This window comes from Anarhichas minor, unplaced genomic scaffold (genome assembly GCF_050575085.1).
Source record: "Anarhichas minor isolate MPS153535 unplaced genomic scaffold, ASM5057508v1 ptg000015l, whole genome shotgun sequence".
Lineage (NCBI taxonomy): Eukaryota > Metazoa > Chordata > Actinopteri > Perciformes > Anarhichadidae > Anarhichas > Anarhichas minor.
In genome coordinates this window covers 1,587,271-1,610,000 of record NW_027466461.1, presented here as the reverse complement: position 1 = coordinate 1,610,000, position 22,730 = coordinate 1,587,271, and the positions used below count along the sequence as shown (strand labels likewise).

General features: G+C 38.9%; 1 protein-coding gene and 1 long non-coding RNA gene across 7 annotated transcripts in view; one reads left to right on the top strand and one right to left on the bottom strand.

Annotated features, from left to right (window-relative positions):
* csnk1a1 (casein kinase 1, alpha 1) overlaps positions 1 to 3,099 on the bottom strand; it is a 30,214-nt gene extending 27,115 nt beyond the window's left edge. For 4 of the 6 annotated variants that reach the window (XM_076092072.1, XM_076092070.1, XM_076092071.1 and 1 more), the window contains exons 1-2: positions 2,337 to 3,099; positions 1,952 to 2,058 (exon numbers count right to left, since the gene is read on the bottom strand). In XM_076092072.1, coding sequence (XP_075948187.1) covers positions 1,952 to 2,058; positions 2,337 to 2,459 — 230 coding nt within the window. In that variant the 5' untranslated portion in view covers positions 2,460 to 3,099. The remainder of the gene's footprint in view (positions 1 to 1,951; positions 2,059 to 2,336) is intronic. The other 2 variants (XM_076092075.1, XM_076092074.1) reach the window with 1 other exon arrangement.
* A 3,499-nt stretch (positions 3,100 to 6,598) lies between these two features.
* Positions 6,599 to 17,465, top strand: LOC142950209 (uncharacterized). The gene is made up of 4 exons (XR_012954140.1): positions 6,599 to 7,459; positions 13,258 to 13,337; positions 15,615 to 15,721; positions 17,335 to 17,465. It is a non-coding gene; the product is annotated as an uncharacterized LOC142950209 (long non-coding RNA).
* The last annotated feature ends 5,265 nt before the right edge of the window (positions 17,466 to 22,730 follow it).

The following is a 22,730-nucleotide window of genomic DNA, read 5'->3' as shown; positions in this document are numbered from 1 at the left end:
AAATGTGCACGCTTTACTCCACCTTCAACACTGTCTTAGTATTCAACAACAAAAATCTTCCGTAATTCAAACGCTATCAAAATTAAGTCGGAAGCAGTGAAACAGTAATGTTTATAGGAGCCGTGTATTGTAAATGTGGTGATTAAAACACAAAAGGCACAATAGTATATCAATTCAAAAGTATTTTCCATTGGCAACTACAGTTTGTCACAGGTAAGGTGTTCAAACCCATCAGCTGTTCAAACCCATCAGCTGTAACACAGCAGGTACTTTCTCCTGATTCCTACAGCAGTCAATTAAGAGAGATTTACTGTTCTCTACTGTTGCAGAATATTTTTACACAACACCAATTGTAAAAGTTGTGTTTTGATTGGGGGTTTACTTTAAGTACACAGGGGAGACTGCAAAGCCTATGGTAGAGTTTCTATATTTCAAACTAATTATGTTCAAAATAGAACAGATAAGGGTTGGGATACTTTAGTTGACACAAAAGCATTAACATTTCCTCATCAACACAAGAAGAGCAATGGGAACCAACATGACCCATTTCGCTTTTTAAAAGTATGCACCAATATTAATGATATATGTCCAATGGACTTTCCCTTAAGTTGTGCTAAAGATAGAAAAGGGTACAAATAGATATATGCAACAGATTCTCCAGAATCTGCCAAATGAGTATGTGAGGTGACCAATCACACTCAAACTGAGCCATAGTACTGAATAAAGCTGAGCAAACCTGCTCCATTGTTTGAATGATAGCACGCTTCTCCTGTCACCTGAACACAAAACCGTAACGAATGCCATATTCAGTTTCACTTTAACTTTGTGGCAGAAAACATTAAAAACATGGAGTAAAAAGGACTGAGTTTATTTCATTGGGACTGGTTAACTGAATAAAAAGAACAGTATCAATATCATTCAGAGGTAAACAGTGTCACTTAAGCGCTTGATATATCTCACTCAAACTAAACATTAGTATACCAAACAACCCCAGAATAAATAATTTATTTTCTTTGTTTCATCCTGGAGAAATGACTTCTCTTAACATGTGAAACAATAGTATACTATTTATGTTGAGGTGTGCACAGCACCATATTCATGTATTCGCTGTACTTCCACTTTTGTACATGCAGTGGCCAGAATTAATCTCCCCCTCAATAGCCGCACACACACAAACTTCTCCTTTAATCCAATATACTAACAAATAAATAGCTCAGGCTCCTACTGTCAGCAACTGCTCAGCAGTAACGAGTCAAATTCACATGCCCATTCATCATATGAACATGAAAGTGAAACAGCCATGTGAGCATTACTGCATAGTGTATACTTTACAGTTGTAGTAACGGTGTGAACTATGGGACACAGCGTGTGTCTCTAAAACGTCACCACATGCTCTGTTCAGCTAACGTTACATCCCAATGTCAACAGCTAATTCAACACAACTAAACATAGCGAGTGACCCGTTACAGGGAGCGACGTTTAGGGCTGAAATCACGCGGTGAAAACACACTTCTACCGGGGCTCTTAGGTTGTTGTTTTCGCTTCTGTGCTCCGCCGCCATTTTCTAACAGAGTAAGGGAAGACATGTTGGGAGCTAACACAACAAAAGAGGAGCGGCCATTTCCAACCACACAGTTGGTTTTCCTCAACACTAACCACCGTTATTCATGATAAAAGGGCACGGGTGGGCTCTAAACACGACTGATACAAAGCACCGTGTGCAATGTACAGCCGACGGGCTTTTTAAGCGACCACGGAAAACATCGTTCCTAGAACAGACTAAGTAACGTTAGGCAGATTAGCAGGCCTAATGCCGACCAGCCTCTCTGACGTTATCGTCAGTTGTCCTTTTTCACCGTACACTTTGCCACAATAATGTAGCCAAACGAAGACATATTTATTGTCCGTGACGAAAGTCAGTAAGCTGTAAGGTAATGACTGTTCCCCTTACCTGATGTGTGGAATCCCGACACCACCTTGGAGGATTTTGTACAGCTTGCTTTCGTATAACAGCTGTGGATGTCTGGCTTTCTGCGATTCCAACTTTACAGCTACCTCCTGAAAATGACACAAAAGATAACATTCATATTTCATACTCTGCATTAGTTACAGCAAAGACAAACGCTTTACAATGAATAAAGCCAATTCATTATCGTGAAGCATCTTTTACTGAATACATTTTACAGTTCAATAACTACAAGTTACCGGCTAACTTGCAAAGCTATGTGTCAAGTTGACTAATACGTTTGACTCAGTCACGGTTGTGTTCACAAGGAAAACTCACAACCGATTTACCGACAATACCGATGTTGTTAGACGTTGAAGCAGTGAATTACCTCTCCATTTGTGATGTTGATGGCCAGATATATGTCACCGAAAGATCCTGATCCAATTTTTCTGACCAGCTTGTATTTTCCACCGACTATGAATTCGGCCTTGGAGCCACTGCTGCTCGCCATAATATCCACCAAATGACGATCTCCACCCGATTACCTTTAGAAAACTCTGTGGCCGTGTAGCCGATTGTCAGCAGAACATACAGAATCCTGTGTGTGCGATAGTCGTTGATGAGGGAAAGTATGGACTAGCTGTAAACGTTACTCCAAAGATCTTTTTCGACTATTAACGTACCAAGCAAGTTGGGAAGTGGATTTCTCCCGAATTTGTTCGCTTTATTCATAGGCTACCGGCTACAACGGACCTTCGTTCGAATAAAACCTCCTCCGAGAAACACTGAATGCCGTGTCAGTATCGAAGTATATACATCCAAACTAAACCCCAAAAAGCTTACGGCCTTCAACAACCACCCAGCTAGCTCGTAGTAGCAGCTAGTGAAAACTAACGTTGGCTAGCGTTAGCATCAAGCTAACGCTGTAGCAAGGACCGCCGCGGAAAAATGTCCGGACCTCCTCCGTGCTGAGTAGCAAAAAAACAGCCCTTCTAATTACACGTCCGATGGCAATGTTGCTTTTTTTATCGTTTCAGTCCTTTAAGGGCGTTTTCAGCAAACTTCAAGGGTCGCAACCGTCTGTAGAAAGCGCAACCCACTCACTCCGCCATCTTGTCTTCTCTACCCTTTCTCTCAGCTGGTTTCCGTTGGAGGCGATTAGCTAAGGTTAGATATCTCATGACCCCTTTAGGTGCGATGGGAAATATTACATCGAGATTCACGACATAGGCGTGTATATGGCTGTATGTGAGCGCCTCAAAGTGATATTTAGTTGTGACCGATAAAGGGAAGCTATTGTCTATGATACCCCTTAGTCAACAACTGAAAAGTTAAAAAGAGATTTGTTATGTAACCATTTTATTGTCAATACAATGTTAATGTATGCTAAATAATCAATTGTGTGTATTTTGCCTTTACTTTTTGTGTGTACTTTTGTGCCCAGTGTTTTTTTTGCCTGATGTTGTATTGTCAAATTCAAACGAAGCGACCATGAAAGCAGCTGGAGACCCTCTAATTATGTACGTGTCAATTTTGTATGTCAAGTCCGACCCCAGCGCCCTTGAATGCACCCACAGGTGGTATTTACGACTGACGTTAGAAGCGTCGTCATGTCTCAGCACAATCAGTACATTTTCAACCTTTTTCAGCCACATTGTGCTGAATTTTCTTACACTTGTATAGTTTTCTCCTTTCTTACGCGTTGTCTCATTTTCTCTTTAAAGTGAACCCATCAGAATATACATCTCAACATCCGCTGCTTTGTTTTATTCACACAATCACAGCATGACCCGATCATTTGCCCAGTTAAAGATATCGGGAATTGTTTTAACAATTAGCCTACTACCATTTGTGTAAACGACTAGTTTCAGCAAACCAGTAGCAAAACGGTTGCAAAGCCACAGTCACTGTCAGTGTAAATACAACCTTAATGGTGACACTAGCCTCCACTGAATTAAGCTTGTACAAAAATCACGCGGTTTTGTCTAGTTTGACTTGTTAACGAACTGCTCTTATATGTAACACAACAAAAGCTAGTATAGATTATTTCATCATTTCCAAATCGTTTATCTTCTTCCCATTCTGACGGCGTTGCTTGAACGCAGCATAAGGGTGGGGACCATGTCGGTGTGGGCATGCTGCTTCAGGTACAGGTGAGACAATCAAATGCGGTAAGTCCTGTTTGAGCGTTAGATCCCGAGTTTGAAGGTTTATCAGACACCAACACACAGTTCCAACACACGCTTCTTACCCCAGAAAAAACCCATATATAATATACAGTAGTCACAGGAAGGATAACATTGTGTTGATAAAATCAATTGTGGGTTATTCACTAAAACATGTTTTCCAACAAATATTAGAAAGGAAGTTGTTTCAATAAAAGGTTACATAACTACTGCTGGAACAGTGCACATATTTTGCTGTTTTGTTGCAGGGCTTTTTTTGGTTGGTTTTGTTTAATTTTTGGGAAGTATATTTTACCAAATAAGGGTATGGTCACTTAAATGAACATTATCTGGATTTCGTTCTAGGAGGCTTCCATGTGTTCACGCCAGTAAGATGATGTCACTGATGTTCACTTCTAAAAAATGACATTACCCTGTCACACTACCAAGTGTTCTCATACAGACTAGGACTTCTCTCCAGTGTCAACCCCTCTGTACTGCACAGCTCAGTGTTACCCAGTCCACTGGCACCACCTACTGTTGGTCCTCTTTCCACCACACACTGCATGTAACGGGGAGGGGAAATAAACTAGTCATTCAGAAATGTCATAGTGTTATACGTTTAATTCAGTTCAATTCAATACAACTTTCCAGCCCTGAAAGTGCATTGATAAGCACCCTGATTAAGAAATACACAATAAATAAGGGTTGAAAAAACATTGTTAATCACAAACAGATATAAATATCCAAAGAAAACACAAAGCAATGAGGCCATATAAGGGATAGTATATTGTTCAGTACATTACAATGTCGTATAATAAAGTATAATACAACAGACAGTGTATTGGACAATAATACAGTAACGTCAGGGATAAAAAGATCGTTAGAATATTTGATCATCAAATTCTGAAAAATGTTAAAGAAAATAGACATTGGGCCTCAACCACCAACCGTTCTTAAATAGAAATGTCTTAAATAGGCAGTTTTCATTCACTGATGTTTTCTTCTTTAGGATCTGTTGCTAGGTAACAGCAGAATGTACACACACTCAAGAGCTCACCTACACACATGTGAGTGCTGACATGTTTGTGCAAAGTAATTGGATATTGTGTTTTTCTCAGTTCTATAGTTTTAGAACACAGGATTAAAATGACAATAATCATCAATACCATTGCAATAGTTTTATATTTCTTTAAATATTGTTTGAGAATTATGTTTTATTATTTTACAGAGCAACATGGTCTTTTAAAAGGAATAAAGGTTACACGAACACTACATTCAGTACTATATCCACTACTGAAGTGATCTCTGTAGTCAGGTTGTGCATTCACGTGTAGAACCTGCTAATAGGTCACTTTCACTACAAGGTTTACAAAAAGTGAAACCTCAGCTTTGTTTGTGTTTACAACATTATTTTAGATTAGTAAAACTATACATTCTTATCCTATTCCACTAAATTCATGTTGTCTCTCAAACAACATCTGAATACAGCGAGGAAGCAGATGATGCTGTGCTTTAAATGATCTGAGCGGCTTTAAGATCAACTAGATTACAACATTTCAAAGCATGTGAATTAATAAATGGTGTATTTTTAGGAGCCATTGGTTATGTCTGTGTATTTATGTCTGTTTATATTGGGAACCTCACCCAAAAATGAAAGAGTGATTGAAGCGATTAAGAAACATGATCTTCTCCGCACCCAGCCGAGTGCTGCTGGAGTTAGTCCCTATAGTCTTGGTTGTTCATAATAACCTGATCAGTTAACTATTGATTGAAGACATTTTTGTTTTTACATTATTAATGTGTGCTTTCCAACATCATTTATGATCAATTATCTTGCCCAGAAATTTAATTTCATACAATTATTCTATTCCAACATCATTTATCATAATTTTTACTTCAAATATTATAAATCTTGGTGCGATGCTTCGCGCTCTTTAGACTTTTGTTGGGGCATTCTTGATTTGATTCTCTCTTTGATTTCCGTGTGTGCACACGGCCCTAAAGTGCCATGCCCTTTTAAGGGGATTGGCTGGGCGTTTCCCTGCTGATTAGGATCAGCTGACACGTACGAGGACACTGGGATTCATCGTGTAGAGCAGGAACAACAAGTTCTGTGCTTTAAGAACACGTCATGTATCTGACGTAGACTTTGATCGGAAAACTTTCTCAAGAACAAATTTAAGAAAATAACTTGTGTACAATGTATTTAGATAGAAGTGAAAAGGTTAGTGAAAATGTATATATTTTAAAATTATAAACATTAATAATATTTACAGAGTATATATTATCTGTATACTGTATAATATAATCTATTATAATACAGTATAATATATATTATAGTACAGTATAATACAGTATATTGTAGTAAATTATATCATATTTTACAGTATAATATAGCATATATAACACAGTATAAAATAGTATATCCCAGTACCAGTGGTGTATAGTAACGAAGTAGAAATACTTCGTCACTGTACTTAAGTCGTTTTTTGGATATCTGTACTTTACTTTACTATTTATATTTCTGATGACTTTTACTTTTACTTCACTACATTTTGCAAAGAAAACTGATACTTTTACTCCGATACATTTCCCCTGAAACCTTCGTTACTCGCTACAAAATCAAATCTATCTTTAGAAACAAAATGAATCATGAGACCAACGTCGGGGACTGTGGTGGAACACAGACTGCAACAAGCAGGTTTGGTGAATCAGTGGTGCTAGCTTGCAAGTTAAATCATTGGTTAATCACGTTAATGCGCAATTGCAAACAAGTGCTCTCAAAGCCGCGGTGTTTTGATTCCCAGTGATGCCCAGGATGCTACATGCTATAGCTAGCGAGACTACATGAACAGAATTCCACTCTACGACTGATTTCATGATGGAAGCAGAAATGGAAGCACCGGCTACTCCCGCAACAAACGACGGTGGTGACGAAGACCAACACCCGTGGATCGCTAGCGAGTTAGTGAGCTGAGGAAGTGTTGACAGTTGTGCAGCACTAGTTGGCTAACGTTAGCTAACTTAACGTTAGCTAGCCACCACACCATAGGATTGACAGGAGCCGCGAGAGCGCAGCATTAGTGTTAGCATTAGGGTTAGCATTAGGGTTATCATTAGGGTTAGCATTAGGGTTAGCATTAGTGTTAGCATTAGGGAAATCCTTCCCAGCTGTGCGCAAGCTGTCTGTGAAGCTGAACACACCTCTACCTGCCTCAGCGGCCTGTGAAAGGCTGTTTAGCATCGCAGGACTAGTCTTCAGCCCAAGAAGAGCGAGACTGAATTCTCGCAATTTTGAAAACCAACTTCTTTTGAAGATGAACAGGACATTTTTCAGGTTCAGGTAATGACTGTGTTGTTACTTTCGGTGCTGCTTTAGTATTGATCATGTTTTGATATTTGAGTCATTTTGTGGATGATCAGATGGAGTTATGATGGTAGCAGTCGCCCAATTGCAGATTCAGCTTGAGACAAACCTTTGCCTATTGTGTTCAAATCAGGCCCATAGGAGTTTACAAGGCAGGCGTCCTTTCTCAAAACACTGACCTGATGCATCAAGTGGATATTTTTTGCTGAACACAATATTATGCATTTGCCCTCTACATCCTCTAGTCGTAATGAGCATACTTATAAACGCACTGTTACAAGTCCTTCATAGTGTCATATTGCTTTTCGGAGAATTATGATGATAAGTTCATAGTAGATGCAAAAGTATACTTATGTACAATATATTATGTTGAACATTGTTGCTCCTGGATGGATCACAGCCAAACCAATTATTTTCAACACAGCTCCATGTCCTTGGTCATGGTGCCACAGCACTTAAAAGAATAAACTTCATAATTCTGACCCTTTGCTTTTTTACTTTTACTTTCAATACTTAAGTACATTTAATATCAGAAAATTACTTTTGATACTTAAGTACAATAAATATCAGATACTTTAAGACTTTTACTCAAGTAGTATTCTAATAGGTGACTTTTTACTTTTACTGGAGTAGTTTTCCAGTAAGGTATCTTTACTTTTACTCAAGTATGGCTTTTGAGTACTTTATACACCACTGGCCAGTACCGTATAAATGGACTTGCATCTGTTTTTTTCTAGTCTTCCGGCCACTCAAAGTGCTTTGCATCATGTCATCATTCACCCATTCACACTCATTCATACACTGATGGCCGGGGCTACCATGCACCATCGGGACTGAAATATTTCAATTCACACCCATTCATACACTGATGGCACAGCCTGCGGGACAGTTTGGGGTTCTGAGTCTTGCTCAAGGACCCTTCAACATGGTACCATATAAGACATGGACTGGAGGAGATCGCCGATCTTCTGATTGGAAGACGACCCGCTCTCCCTCTGAGTCACACTATGATATAATATAATACAGTACATGATAATATAGTATTTTACAGTACAGTATATTCTGGTTTATAACAGTACAGCATAATATAGTTGATTATAGTACATTTTAATATAGTACAGTATAGTATAGTTTATTACAGTATAATATAGTATAGTATATTATAGTACAGTATAATATAATATGTTACAGTACAGTATAGTATAATACAGTACGGTATAACATTGTTATACAGTACAGTATAGTATGATACAGTACAGTATAACATAGTTATACAGTATAGTATAGTATGATACAGTACGGTATAACATAGTTATACAGTATAGTATGATACAGTACGGTATAACATAGTTATACAGTACAGTATAGTATGATACAGTACAGTATAACATAGTTATACAGTATAGTATGATACAGTACGGTATAACATAGTTATACAGTACAGTATAGTATGATACAGTACAGTATAACATAGTTATACAGTATAGTATAGTATGATACAGTACGGTATAACATAGTTATACAGTACAGTATAGTATGATACAGTACAGTATAACATAGTTATACAGTATAGTATAGTATGATACAGTACGGTATAACATAGTTATACAGTACAGTATAGTATGATACAGTACAGTATAACATAGTTATACAGTATAGTATAGTATGATACAGTACGCTATGATAACATTTTTAAAGTCCAGTATATTGTATATTAAGTACAGTGTGATATAGTATGTTACATTACATTATGATATCGTATTTTACAGTACAGTATAATATAGTGCATTGCAGTACAGTGTATTTAAGTATGGTATAATATAGTATATTATAGTACAGTATGTAGTATATTTAAATATAGTATAGTGCAGTATAGTATTGTATATCATGGTATAGAAGCCTAAAGTACGATATTACACTGTACTGTAACATACTATATTACAGTACAGTGTAATATAGGATATTTTGTGCAGTGTAATATAGTATGTTACAGTACAATTGAATGTAGTATATTATTGTACAGTGTTGTATAGCATATTATGGAACATAGTAGTGCATTACACATAGTATATCATAATAGCCTATAGTTACTACAGTATCCTGAAACAACATCTCAGTACATACATGGAAATACATTCTTATAGAATATATACAGTACATCATTTGTTTGTACCTTTACACTGTTAATACTGTATTCAGTATTTAAACTAATCTAAAGTCTAGTTACTAACTTTCTCCTGAGCTTTCAACTGCATCTCACTATATACTATATACTATATACTGGCAAAATCATTAGTCAAACTGCAGTTTATTTATCTCAAACTATTTCCAAAGTCACCGATGAACTTTAGCCTGCTTCTGTAACTGGATGTTTGTTATTGCTTTGGCCGAATGGCATTATTTCGAGAGACAAATGATCAGGTTTGTGTCACCTGGCCTTTACAATGCAGCCAATCAGAGCACAGCTACAGCCAGCTCAACAGGTTGTGCTTGAAAAGCAAACATACTGTGTGAAACACACACCTGCTGCCCTCAGAGACACGTCCACAACCTGAAGTCATGAAGCTGACCGTGCTGTTCTCTTCTGTTCTGCTGCTCTCTGTCTCTGGTGAGTTCATTCACAGCATAAACTCATCATCTCTACGACTCCTTTACTTTCACAATTGTTTTGCCCTTTAAACCAGAAACAACTGAAAGAGTAGCAATTTTCCACTCGTTCTTGGAGTAATTCTCGTAAGACGTAGTGCACAGAATAAAGCAGAATATTGTTGTCTAGAAAAATCTGGAAAAAAAACATATTGAAAAAGGATTGAATAATATCACCACACTTTTTTAAGAAGATAAGATTTTAGGACTCATTAAGGGACAAAGTAATTTGTGGAGATGAGTTTTTTGTCAGTGTATTGTTCAGAGACTGTCATCTTTATATGTAAAACAAATAATCTGAACATTCAAATAATACGGATATTGGGCATTTTCATCATCTAAAAGTGGTATTTCCAATCACACTGATTACATAACTAACGTATGTGAGCCAAAGGTTTTTATTTGATTAAAACAGAACTAAAAAGAAAGATAAGTGTGTTTTGGACTGGTGGCGTGACAACACTTTAGCAGTGGTGGATCATGTTGTTCTCCCTCTCTATGTTCAGATATTAACTTCCATGGCTAATATGAACTAACTTAAGCAGCCATGCTTATTTACCGATGATGCTACAGGCCAAGACCTCACCACATACAGTCGAAAGTCAGGTTTTAAGAAAAACCGAGGAGCACAATCTGACTTGATCTTCATTGACAGTGGAGATGATGACAGTAACAATCAACTGGAACCCTCTTACCAAATGGCACACATAAAACTGGGCCTCGTTCACCGAAGTTTGTTCTTAAATTATGGAGAAAGGTCCTAAGAAAAGTCTACGTCACACTCATAATGTGTTCTTAAATAGCAGAATAGTTTGTACCTGTGTTCTTAACATGATGAATCCCAGTGCCGTGTGCCTTTAATTGATCCTAATCAGCAGGTAAGCACCCGGCCAATCCCCGTAAGAAGGCATGGCACTGTAGGGCCGTGTGCACAGAAATTGAAAATAGAGAAATAAGTCACGAAGACCCAAACAAAAGTCTACAGAGGGTGAAGCACCGGACCAAAGTTTACAATATTTGGTAATCTGCAAATCAATACTCAAGTAAAAATTATGATAAATAATGTCAAAGTAGAAAGAGTGTATAAAAAGACATTTCTGATAATTGATCCTAAATCATGACATCACATATAATGTAAAAACAAACTTGGATCTTGAATATACCTCCTGTAATATTCTCTCATTGTTCCATTTATTACTTACTGTGTGGAGATTTGAGGAAACATACAAAACCAACACTAATCACATTTTCATGCGTACAGACGAGAGCGATGGGATTTGTAAATTGATCACTTTGTAATCTAGTTGATCTTGAAACTGCACGATAATGTAGAGACACAACATCATCTGTTTGATATTAGTGAGAGCAGCTATGAATTTAGTGGAATAGTTATGTTTAACATGAGGAATTAAGAACATGTAGTTCACTTTGCTAATTAAAAAACTAAAATAAGGTGGTAAACACATTATTATTTTGTAACGGTTCTGGGGCAGAGCAGGGACTTAAGAGCAGAGATAACAGGAGACAAGGTGAGGTAGCAGGCAAGGTCTTTTACTAGGCACCAAGCAGTCATACACAGGAAGTCAGTTAGACACAATAATGTCAGGGTGCCGGGTTTGGACCAGAGCTTCAGTAAAGAGGTGAACTGACAGAAGTCAACACTATCAATACCAGACTTTTCATTAGAAATGGAGTTCTTTATCATGCTGTAGCTTGAACGTCAGTCCTGAGACACTTTCTTTTCTCAGAAAATGTAGCATGTTCAGTTTCAACATTCTACAAACAACAGAAGCAAAACACAAAGAGCAGCAAAAGAAAACAAGACGAAGGATTGTGAGACTTTGCTGGGTGACATTCCTCTGGAGAAAAAGCTGGTGACATTGTTAGATTCTCACAGAATGGATTTGTTTTGTTTGAGGCGTGATGCAGAGAGAGATAGTGTGAACAGTATGTACGTGTGCATATTGGGAATAAGAGCATTTGTCCAAACTGAGGACATTTTGTCCAGTCTTCATTTCTTCAAAGGGCTCTTTGAGGGTTCGGACTTGGTTTTAAGGATCAGGTTACAATCCATCCTTCGCTAAATCCAGAGTCCGACAACTATCCCATTCTGCTCCATAGACTCCCGCAATGATTTCACATTTCCTTCATTTCCAGGCTGGTTTAGTGGATTTTGAGGTGGTCATGGTTGAAGGTTATGTAATAGTGATACTCGTTACCCGTAGCGGTTGGAGGGAGTTATATTAACGTTTGTAAAATGTTACATATCTATCTAAAAACCAATAATTAGCATTAGCACTTTTATGCTATGTTATCTACTGAAGGTATACTTCAATTTCAATTTCAATTTATTTTGTAGAGCCCAAAATCACAAATTTGCCTCAGAGGTCTTTACGATCTGTTCACATACGACATCCTCTGTCCCAGGACGCTCACATCGGAACAGGAAAAACTCCCCCAAAAAAGCCTTTAACAGGGAGAAAAGAGGAAGAGACCTGTGGGAGAGCAACAGAGGAGGATCCTCTAGGATAGATAGAAGTGTGATAGATGTCATGTGAACAACATAACAGAGTTACAACACGTTCATACTGAGTGTATACACATGCTGCCTTTGCTTTTTATGATCTCTTATGATATGAACAGTGAATAAAGACCTACCCAGCATTCCAAGAACAGTGGTGTTCCTTTAATTCTGTGATCTGTAGCTTTAGCTTCTATCTTTTAAATCTTTTTAACCTGTTTTCTCTGCTGAATCACTTTGACATCCTATATCCTTCAAACACATATTGTTGTAGACCTTTCTCTCTGCTCCTCTTTGGAATCGCTTTTTTGTTTCTCCCAAAATTAGATCATATTTATTGCAGTGCAGTTAGTGATAGTGTGGGCGCCATGGAAACGGAGCTCTGACAACTTGATGGAGTCGCAGCAGGGGGCGGGGCTTAGTGAAGGGTTAATTAGGTTTAGGTTAAGTTTAGGTTTAGGTGTTATGTCATTGAGGGTTCTCACAAGTATATAATTTAATGTGTGTGTGTGTGTGTGTGTGTGTGTGTGTGTGTGTGTGTGTGTGTGTGTGTGTGTGTGTGTGTGTGTGTGTGTGTGTGTGTGTGTGTGTGTGTGTGTGTGTGCAGTCCTATCCCTGGAGGATGACGCCCCTGTGACAACGACATTTGGATCACCAAAACAAACCGCCCAGACTGGACCCACACAGGTGAGACTGCTGGGGGTGTTGATCTAATTCTGTATTTGTTTATTGACTGATAGTTTACAGTACAGATGCATCGATACCAATGCTGATATCTTAACGGCTTTTCAACATGTCTATGGCTAACGGTGCTTACAGCTCTAGCAGTGCAAACTTTGGCAATGCTGACAGAGCTAACCGTTCTAACCTGACGGGGACCTGGAGGGTGGATGCTATGCTTCTGTATGCAGAGCAGCGGCTGTGAATTAATCAGTGGTGCACGCTCACATGCACTAACATGCACCAACATGCACTAAAAGCACGCCTTGGCCGGTCCGCCTATGTCACCAAAATACAGAGAAACTGATAACACACAGAGGGAGAGACTTATTCTCTGCTCAGGTAGACATTACTCCTCTATATCTTTACATTGATAGTAGTTGTTTGCTGCTATATTAATGTTTAGAATGTTAAATAAATGGTGCTTAAAACACTGGTATCAGTTCGGTACTCGATATCAGATCGGTACTCGATATCAGATCGGTACTCGGTATCAGTTCGGTACTCGGTATCAGTTCGGTACTCGGTATCAGATCGGTACTCTGTATCAGATCTGTACTCGGTATCAGTTCGGTACTCGGTATCAGATCGGTACTCGGTATCAGATCTGTACTCGGTATCAGTTCGGTACTCGGTATCAGATCTGTACTCGGTATCAGTTCGGTACTCGGTATCAGATCGGTACTCGGTATCAGTTCGGTACTCGGTATCAGATCGGTACTCGGTATCAGATCTGTACTCGGTATCAGTTCGGTACTCGGTATCAGATCGGTACTCGGTATCAGTTCGGTACTCGGTATCAGATCGGTACTCGGTACCAGTTCGGTACTCGGTATCAGATCGGTACTCGGTATCAGATCTGTACTCGGTATCAGTTCGGTACTCGGTATCAGATCGGTACTCGGTATCAGTTCGGTACTCGGTATCAGATCGGTACTCGGTATCAGTTCGGTACTCGGTATCAGATCGGTACTCGGTATCAGATCGGTACTCGGTATCAGTTCGGTACTCGGTATCAGAGCGGTACTCGGTATCAGATCGGTACTCGGTATCAGTTCGGTACTCTGTATCAGATCGGTACTCGGTATCAGATCGGTACTCGGTATCAGATCGGTACGCGGTATCAGATCGGTACTCGGTATCAGATCGATACCGAAAACCCATGTATCGCTATCTATATCAAGACTGAAAAAGTTGGATCAGAGGATCCTTCGTTTACAGAAAAAAAGATTTTAAAAAGATTAGATTTTCTGAGTTACTGCTGTTGCTGCTGCAGAATTTAACAATGCTGAAGGGTATTTACTGAAGCCATAACCAGAACTGTGGCATTGGCCTGCATTGCTTTTAGCTAGGTCTACCTAATAAACTGGCAAGTGATCAATAGCCAAAGAGACCTCGATCTCTCAATTATAATGTCTGAATAAATAGACCAACTAGCTATTACAAGCTGGCTGGACTCCTGGAGTACTCTGTTTATGGCTCGCTCCACTCACAGATCATTTTGAACACATCACTCCCCTTTCTGAAGTCTCTGCACTGGCTTCCATTTAGTTTAAGATTGATGTTCTCATCTCTAAGGGCCCTTTTACAAGTACAAACCAAGGTCCAAACCAAGAGTCACATTTTTGTTACATTTGATGGTTTCACATGGCGGTGTGCCGGGTGATGCACACTGTCCTCTTCATTGTAATGAAGTAGATCCATTACAAGCAGTGGGCCTGATGCCCGGGAAGCCTCATGTGTGACGACAGAGGTAGAGACACATGTCTGCTCTCACCACACACACACACTTGGCTTATGACTGAGATATTCCTTAAAGGAGCTGTGCTACTCTTATAACATGACTGGCCTCCCGGTGTCTTCTGTTTGGTTCTGTTTGTTTTGGCCTGGGGGAGGCTTCACTTTCCCTGTCATTTTGTTTTTGATCAAACTGAAAGGTCAGAATGTCCGGACCAAACTAGGTAGGTGTGAAACGGCCCTACATGTACTTATGGACTCCACAGAGAATCGGCCACTCTCCGTACAAAAAACAAAGGCAAAGACATAGAGTGAAACCGCTTTCTGTAGTTCTGGATCTATACTGTAGAATCTCTTGTCACATCATCATTAAATGCCTGTTAATCACTGACAGGAAGTGCAGTTATTTTTCAGAATATGATTCAATTATTGTTGAGTACAATCTAAGTTTATATTGCCTAAATGTTATTAATCAATAATCCTGTAACTACCTGTGTTTGTGTCCAGTCTGACTGTGACAAGTATGGGGACTTCTGCACCAAGCAGTTTGATCCACTATGTGGCAGTGATGGAAAAACCTACAGCACCGAATGTGTTCTCTGCCAGTACAACAGGCATGTAACATGTACCCACACACACACAAACACACACACCTAATGAAGAAATTAGGGCTTTTCAAGTGTTAGTATTGGGAAGTTGATTTACCTTAGAAAATATATCAGCTGATTTACAGACATCTCTTTCACAAAATAAGTCTATGGGGAAAAAAACGTTTTGGGGCTGAATGACATCACATATTCCACCATGTAAAATTGTCTTCCAACCACTGGACTGGTCCTGCATCCATTTCTTTATATATCCATGGTCTAACACAGGGGTCTCAAACTCAAGGCCGCCGCGGGCCGAATTCAGCCCGCCACGTCATTTTATGTGGCCCGCGAATCCGCCAGCAAAAAAATAAATTAATAAATAATAATAATTAAAAGTTAGACTTGATAATAAAAATATCCCCGTAGTCGAAATGATGAGATAGAAAGTCATAATGATGAGATACTTAAACACACAGTCACAGAAGCAGCTCTTTGGCTGGTTACTGTACACTTGAAATGTAAATATTGTGAGTACATTGAAGACTACTTTAAACGTGGCTTTAAAACACATGAAACACTTCACGTGGGATTGTGCAAACGCACCCTTGAAAGGATTTTAAGTATTGAACAAAGTTATTGTAATAACTTGTTTGATATTTGTCTTTGCTATTTTCTTTAAAAGTTTGATCTTTGATAGAGTAATGTGGGTTTCTTAACCCTAAATTAAAAGGATCTAAGTTATAATAACAGAAATGTGCTTAAATATATTTTTACATTAATAACTGCATGTACAATATTTTTACACTTGAATAAACAATAATCAAATGCAGAGACAGTTATTTACCAATATGTTAGGAGTAGTTACATTTACAGTCTTACATTTACAACCGGCCCTTTGAGGGCGACCGTGATGCTGATGTGGCCCAGAGTGAAAATGAGTTTGACACCCCTGCTGTAACAGGACGACACTTCACTTGCAGGTCAAATTAAACAGGTGACTTGTTGCCCTGCGTTTCAGTTTGCTCTGCGGGGAAGTCTCCCAAAAGTGAGCATGAGCAGCTTTGATCATCACGAGCATGAGAATCCCTTTAACTGTTACACAATTCCTCTTGCATGTTCAACTCATCTGTTGCACTCATCCTTCCGTCCTACCTCAAGCTCAAACCTAACTGTATCTTACACATCTGTGTCCAGATTAGCCTGGTGCAGGTTGTTGACTAAAAATGTAATTAAACATGCATGCTGCTGTTAAGTTATAAGTTATTAGTAACACGGTTGTTTCCTGCAGCCTCTAATGTTGAACGATATACATTTGTTCACAGAAACAGACAAGACGCTAATGCCAGCAAACCCCCCCCCCCCCCCCCCCCCCACACATACAAATAATAATAATGAGGATCATGCACGTCCATTGTATTAATAGTAGCCAGCATTTACTTACTGTGAACATTGTTTCAGGAAGTGACACTGATTGCAGTGCTAAAGAGCTGCCAGTCACCCGTTAGATGAAAGTCATCACAACACCCACACCTGTTTCTGCTTGTTGCTGCTTGTATTACTGCTACAATAATACCCCCATACACATACACACATGAAGCAACCCGCAATGCTGTAATGTCTACTGTTTTTTCTTACAGAGAAAAGAAGACGAATGTGACAATGGAAAGCAAAGGGGAGTGCCCTTCTTAACTGACTGTGTGGCCCAGTGACACACACACACACATACACACATACACATCTGGCTGTTGAATTGGCATATCATATCCATTCCCTGTATCTTGCCTTCTCAATAAAGTTACATACAGCAACATGTGTATGTTTATTCAGCTCATGAAACATTATATCAATTCTGGTAAATATATCCAAAGTTCATTTACACCCTGACCTCCGTGTGATCCCTCTTCAAACACCTTGGCTCTATATACAATAAGAAGTGTTGCACGTGGCAGTCCTATACTTCTATGGTTCCAATAAATTGGGCGACTCATGAGAGACAGATATTAACTAGAGACCATCTTGCAAGGGGATCACACCAGCCGTGACCCCAAATAAAGAGCATCAAATCCTCACTTCCTACCCCCTTACTTCCAGCACCCTTCCAGACCGCACCCATCTTGGAACTCTGCCTTCATTTTGATCTCAACTACACGCCTGCAAAGTTTTGTTACTGCATCTTACACAGTTGTGTCGCCATCGTGGGGATAAAATCAATACATATAAACATTAGAATTTCTTTATTGTCATTTCTTACAACGAAGTTCAGGCGCACCGCCATAGTGGAGCTCAAATGTACATGATGTAAAAAAAGATCCATGAAGTTCAACCTGCATAAAGAGCTGCTGATCCACTTCTACGCAGCAATAATCCAGTTTGTTCTCTACACGTTCATCACTGTGTGGTTTGGATCAGCCACCAAACAGGACAGTCAGGACTGCAGAGAACATCATCGGTACCAGTCTGCCTCCATTCAGGACTTATCCACCTCCAGAGTCAGCAAACATCACTGCAGACCCTTGTCAACGTGGAGACAACCTGTTTCAACTTGTCCCCTCTGAGAGGAGCTCCAGAACACCGTACGCCAACAGACACAAGGACACGTTCTTCCTGCAGACCGTCACTCTGATGAACATACCCGGATGAGTCACAGTGTCAGCAACAATCCCTGTGCAATAACCCTGTAACACTATCATCAGCTGGACCTGTGAATTATATATGTTTAAATGCACACATATATGGACATATATTTTATATTAAGGAAAGGGATCTGAACTGCTCTTTGAGTCATGATCTAGCTCTCCATAGGAAGTGTTGATGGTGTCTGCCTTGGCACTAGTAGAAATTGTGAGGTTTTCTATATGAAGGCTATAAACAGAATATATATATATATATATATATATATGTATATATATATATATATATGTATATATGTATATATATATATATGTATATATATATATATATATATATACATATATATATATACGTATATATATATATATATATATATATACATATATACATATACATATACATATATATATATATATGTATATGTACAGGCACTGTCGCCTCACAGCAAAAGGCAACAGGAACTGGGTTCGGTTTCCAGGCCGGCTCTTGTGGAGCCTGCAGGTTCTCCCTGTGTCAGTGTGGCTTCTCTCTGGGTTCATCACAGGTGTGCATGTGAGCGTGTCTCTAGGTTCCCTGCGATAGTCTGGCATAGACATCAGACTGAAGCCATGTTTTATTCCTGTTTGCTTTTTGCCGTTCTTCTTTGACCTACTTCGTTTAGTGTTGGCTTTGGCTGTTTCTGTGTCCATCTACATGTCTTTACTTGTTCAGTAATCACATAAATGACATGAATAAATATGGAGATCAATGCTAGTTTTGACACTAAAGGGCTTGTACATGTATATTCATATGCATATGCTGTGTTCACACAAAATAGAAAAGTTTGCTTTCATGTATCAGGCTGTATCAAAACTAGTATTTGGTCGTGTAGTACTGCCAGAAGTATTGATACTTACCCATGACAGAAACTAATACACGAGTATCAGCTTGTATCAGCATCAGTCGCTTTTGTTGACTTTTTGTTTGATAGGTGTGCTTGTGTGGGAAAAGCCAACGCACGGCCCCAGCTGTTGAGACTATGTGCTGCAGGGAGGGGAATGCCTTCTGGGCCCTGGTGGAGAACCTCACCCCCAGACCAGACGTACTGTAACATGCCTGATACTGCACCCAGGCTTTGAAGCAATTTCAGCAAACATCCCAGAATGATTTAATGCAAACAAATTAAAGTATCAAACACACATTACTACTTTGCAGTTAAATATTTAACATTTATTCCAACACAAATAACACTTTGATAAACACGTCAGGACATCTTATTAATGTCACCCTCACAGGGAATTCAGTATAATATATATATATATATACAGAATAATATATATCATATAATAATATTCAGTATGATATAAAACACACACATGCATATATATATATTTAGATATATACACAGTATATATCTAATATAATATAATATAATATAACATGTGTATTTATTGAGATGCCCCTATGGACCTTGTTATAGGAGGTAAAGATCAGGGGAAGTAAACATGAAGTGTAATTATGAATACTGATGTTAAATTAAGCTATGATGAGTTTTCACTGTTAATTTACCATCTCTATTAAATGTTGATGCCTCCATGACCAAGTTAAGCAGATGAGACTGAGGACAACTATGTAGAAGAAAAGATGTTCACTTTGCCTAATATGTAGCTTGACAGAGTTCTCATGTGTGCCCTGGTGTTCTCATGTTTCCTTACCTCCTCATCCCTCACTCCCTACCCTGGTGTTCTCATGTTTCCTCATCCCTCACTCCCTAACTGTCTGTGCTGGATCTGTCCCCATTGTTTTAAAAAGCTAAATAGGTTATTAGCATGACGTCATACAGCTAGCCAAACCTGTCTGGTGTTCAGCTACTAGAGAAGCTTCACATGTACTGCTTCCCTTTCCCGCTAGTCTGCTGTCTGATTGTGAGGTCAGGCTGATCTGATATCAGCTCTTTACCAGCTGCGCGTTCTGAGACGTGTCGTGCACACAGGCGGAGAGCACGAGCAGGAAAAATATATAGTTTTAATCATTTACTTTAGTTTTGACTTCACCAGATTTGTCATGAGGACATGAACGTGGGTGAATTAGCCGTGAGCTAACCTTAGCCTGGCTCAGAGCGTTCAAACCACAGCTTTAAAACAGACACCCTAATCTCCCTGCTGTAAACACTGGGCCCTGCTGGTTTTTTGGAGATGTTAAGTTGATCCTGGGTCGCCCAAATCAGTTGTGGAAGAAGTGCTCACAACTTACCATCGAGTAAAAATACAGTAAATCAGTAAAAGTCTTGCATTCAAATCTTACTTGAGTAAAAGTATTAGAATCTAAATATACTTAAAGCTACTACAAGGAACTTTCATTTTGTGTTGATTTTGGCGGCCCCTGTATTGTGTTTCCGAGCCTGCATCCCTTTTGAAAATCTTTCTTTACTGCAGCAGGGCCTGACAGTCTGCTCAGCACAGTGCTGGTTCCGGTTCTCCTGTGTCTCATCCCTTCCATAGACAGTGGGCCCAGCAATACAGCTCCCAGCAGGGACCAGCGGAGCAGAGACGAGAAGCTCTGCTCCCGGCCGGAGGAGTTGCTGCCGCGGAGCGCTGAGCTCCCCTCCTCCCACCGGAGCTCCGACTGCAGGTCCTCTGCTGGAGGATCTGGGTCTGTCCACGGTGGACCGGTCTCTGCTGGAGTCTGAGCTGAAGGAGTTTCTGGTGAACCTGCATGATGTCATCTGGTTTCACCAGAATCTGACCCGGTGGCTCCAATAACTAAATAACTATATAGAAATAGACAATGTTCGTCTGATGGTCTCGTTTACTTATGGAGGTCGTAGAGGATCAGGAATACATAGAGACTCAAAAGTACTCATTATGCAGAATGGTCCATTTCAGAATATGCATTATTATATTATAGTTATTGATGCATTACTGTATATACTTCACAATATTTTAGGTGGTTATGGTGTGGCAAAAATACATAGCAAGTGGCAATCTTGAAGATTTTCAGTTAAATAACATGGTGATTGAGTCTACCGCCCACTGATGACGGTATTGGAATATTTATATATTTATATACATGCACAATTCTGAAAAATAGCATGTTAATATGAAATTTTGGACGCAGCTCAAGACTCCAGACTGCTAAACTCTTGTTTTCACTCAAATAGAAATTGTAAATCTCCCAGGACTGAAATCTAAAGGATTGCAACTTTATTCTACAATAATATATCATAATTAGTTGATTGATTAGTTGATTCAGATTATAAATACAAGATATAAATCTGTTAAATAATTACAGCTGTCAAATAAATGTAGTGTATATTTACCACTGAGGTGTAGTAGTGTAGAAGTATAAAGAAGCATATAATAAAAATACTCAAGTCAAGTACAAGTACCTCAAAATTGTATGTAAGAACAGTACTTGAATATACGTATTTACATTCCACCAGTGGCCCAAATTAACATCAATGCTGTGAACACATCCGGAACCACTCTGTCCCTCACATAACATGACATCCAAACGATGCAGTGAACGCTCCCTCATTCCCATTTTCAGTTCATACCGCCACCTGCTGGATGTTTGTTGAACTCTCTTCTCCTTTCAATCACTTTCAAACTATCAGCTGATGCATGACAATTAGTAAGTATGTACATACACTGAATATATAGAACAATTACTATCATTACACACAGAGTTAGATTCAGGCTTCCACTACAAACATAAGCTTTTATCATTTAAAAGGTACCTTTGAAAAAAAAGACAAATGACTAGATAAAATGATGGAAGAGATGATTTATTCAGTGAACTAACAAAACCAAAAAAGGTAGGACAAAAAAAGCACAAATACATAAATGAAATGAAACACCAACAACATGAGTCATCAGCGAGCAGCTCCTCCTCCCAGTCCTTTGTAGCAGTCTGGACCCACAGCCCTGCCTTCTCTTTCATACTCACAGAAAACATTTATTCAAGACAATTTGCCTGATCGTAATGGGTTGGCATGCAGAAATATTTAACATTAATGAGACTCCAGGTGGAGGTGGAAGTTCCAGCAGCTGGATGATAAGGCAATGATGGTGTGCTGAGGTTGAGAGGCTGCATAGCAAACAAGCTGGGGGGCGTACGAGGAGCAGCAATGGAACATGTTTTTCAATAAATATGAAACAAAAACATAACACCACACTAAGTAATGGTTAGGAGCTCAATTTAAAATAACAAGGAACAAATGCCACCCTTTTGCAGAAGACAGTTTCTTTTATTATTTGTATTTATTTATATTATATTTCATTTATATTCTTTTTGGTGTACATGTGTAGACATGTTTGAAGATATATATATATATATATATATATATATATATATATATATATATATATATATATATATATATATATATATATATATATATATATATATATATATATATATA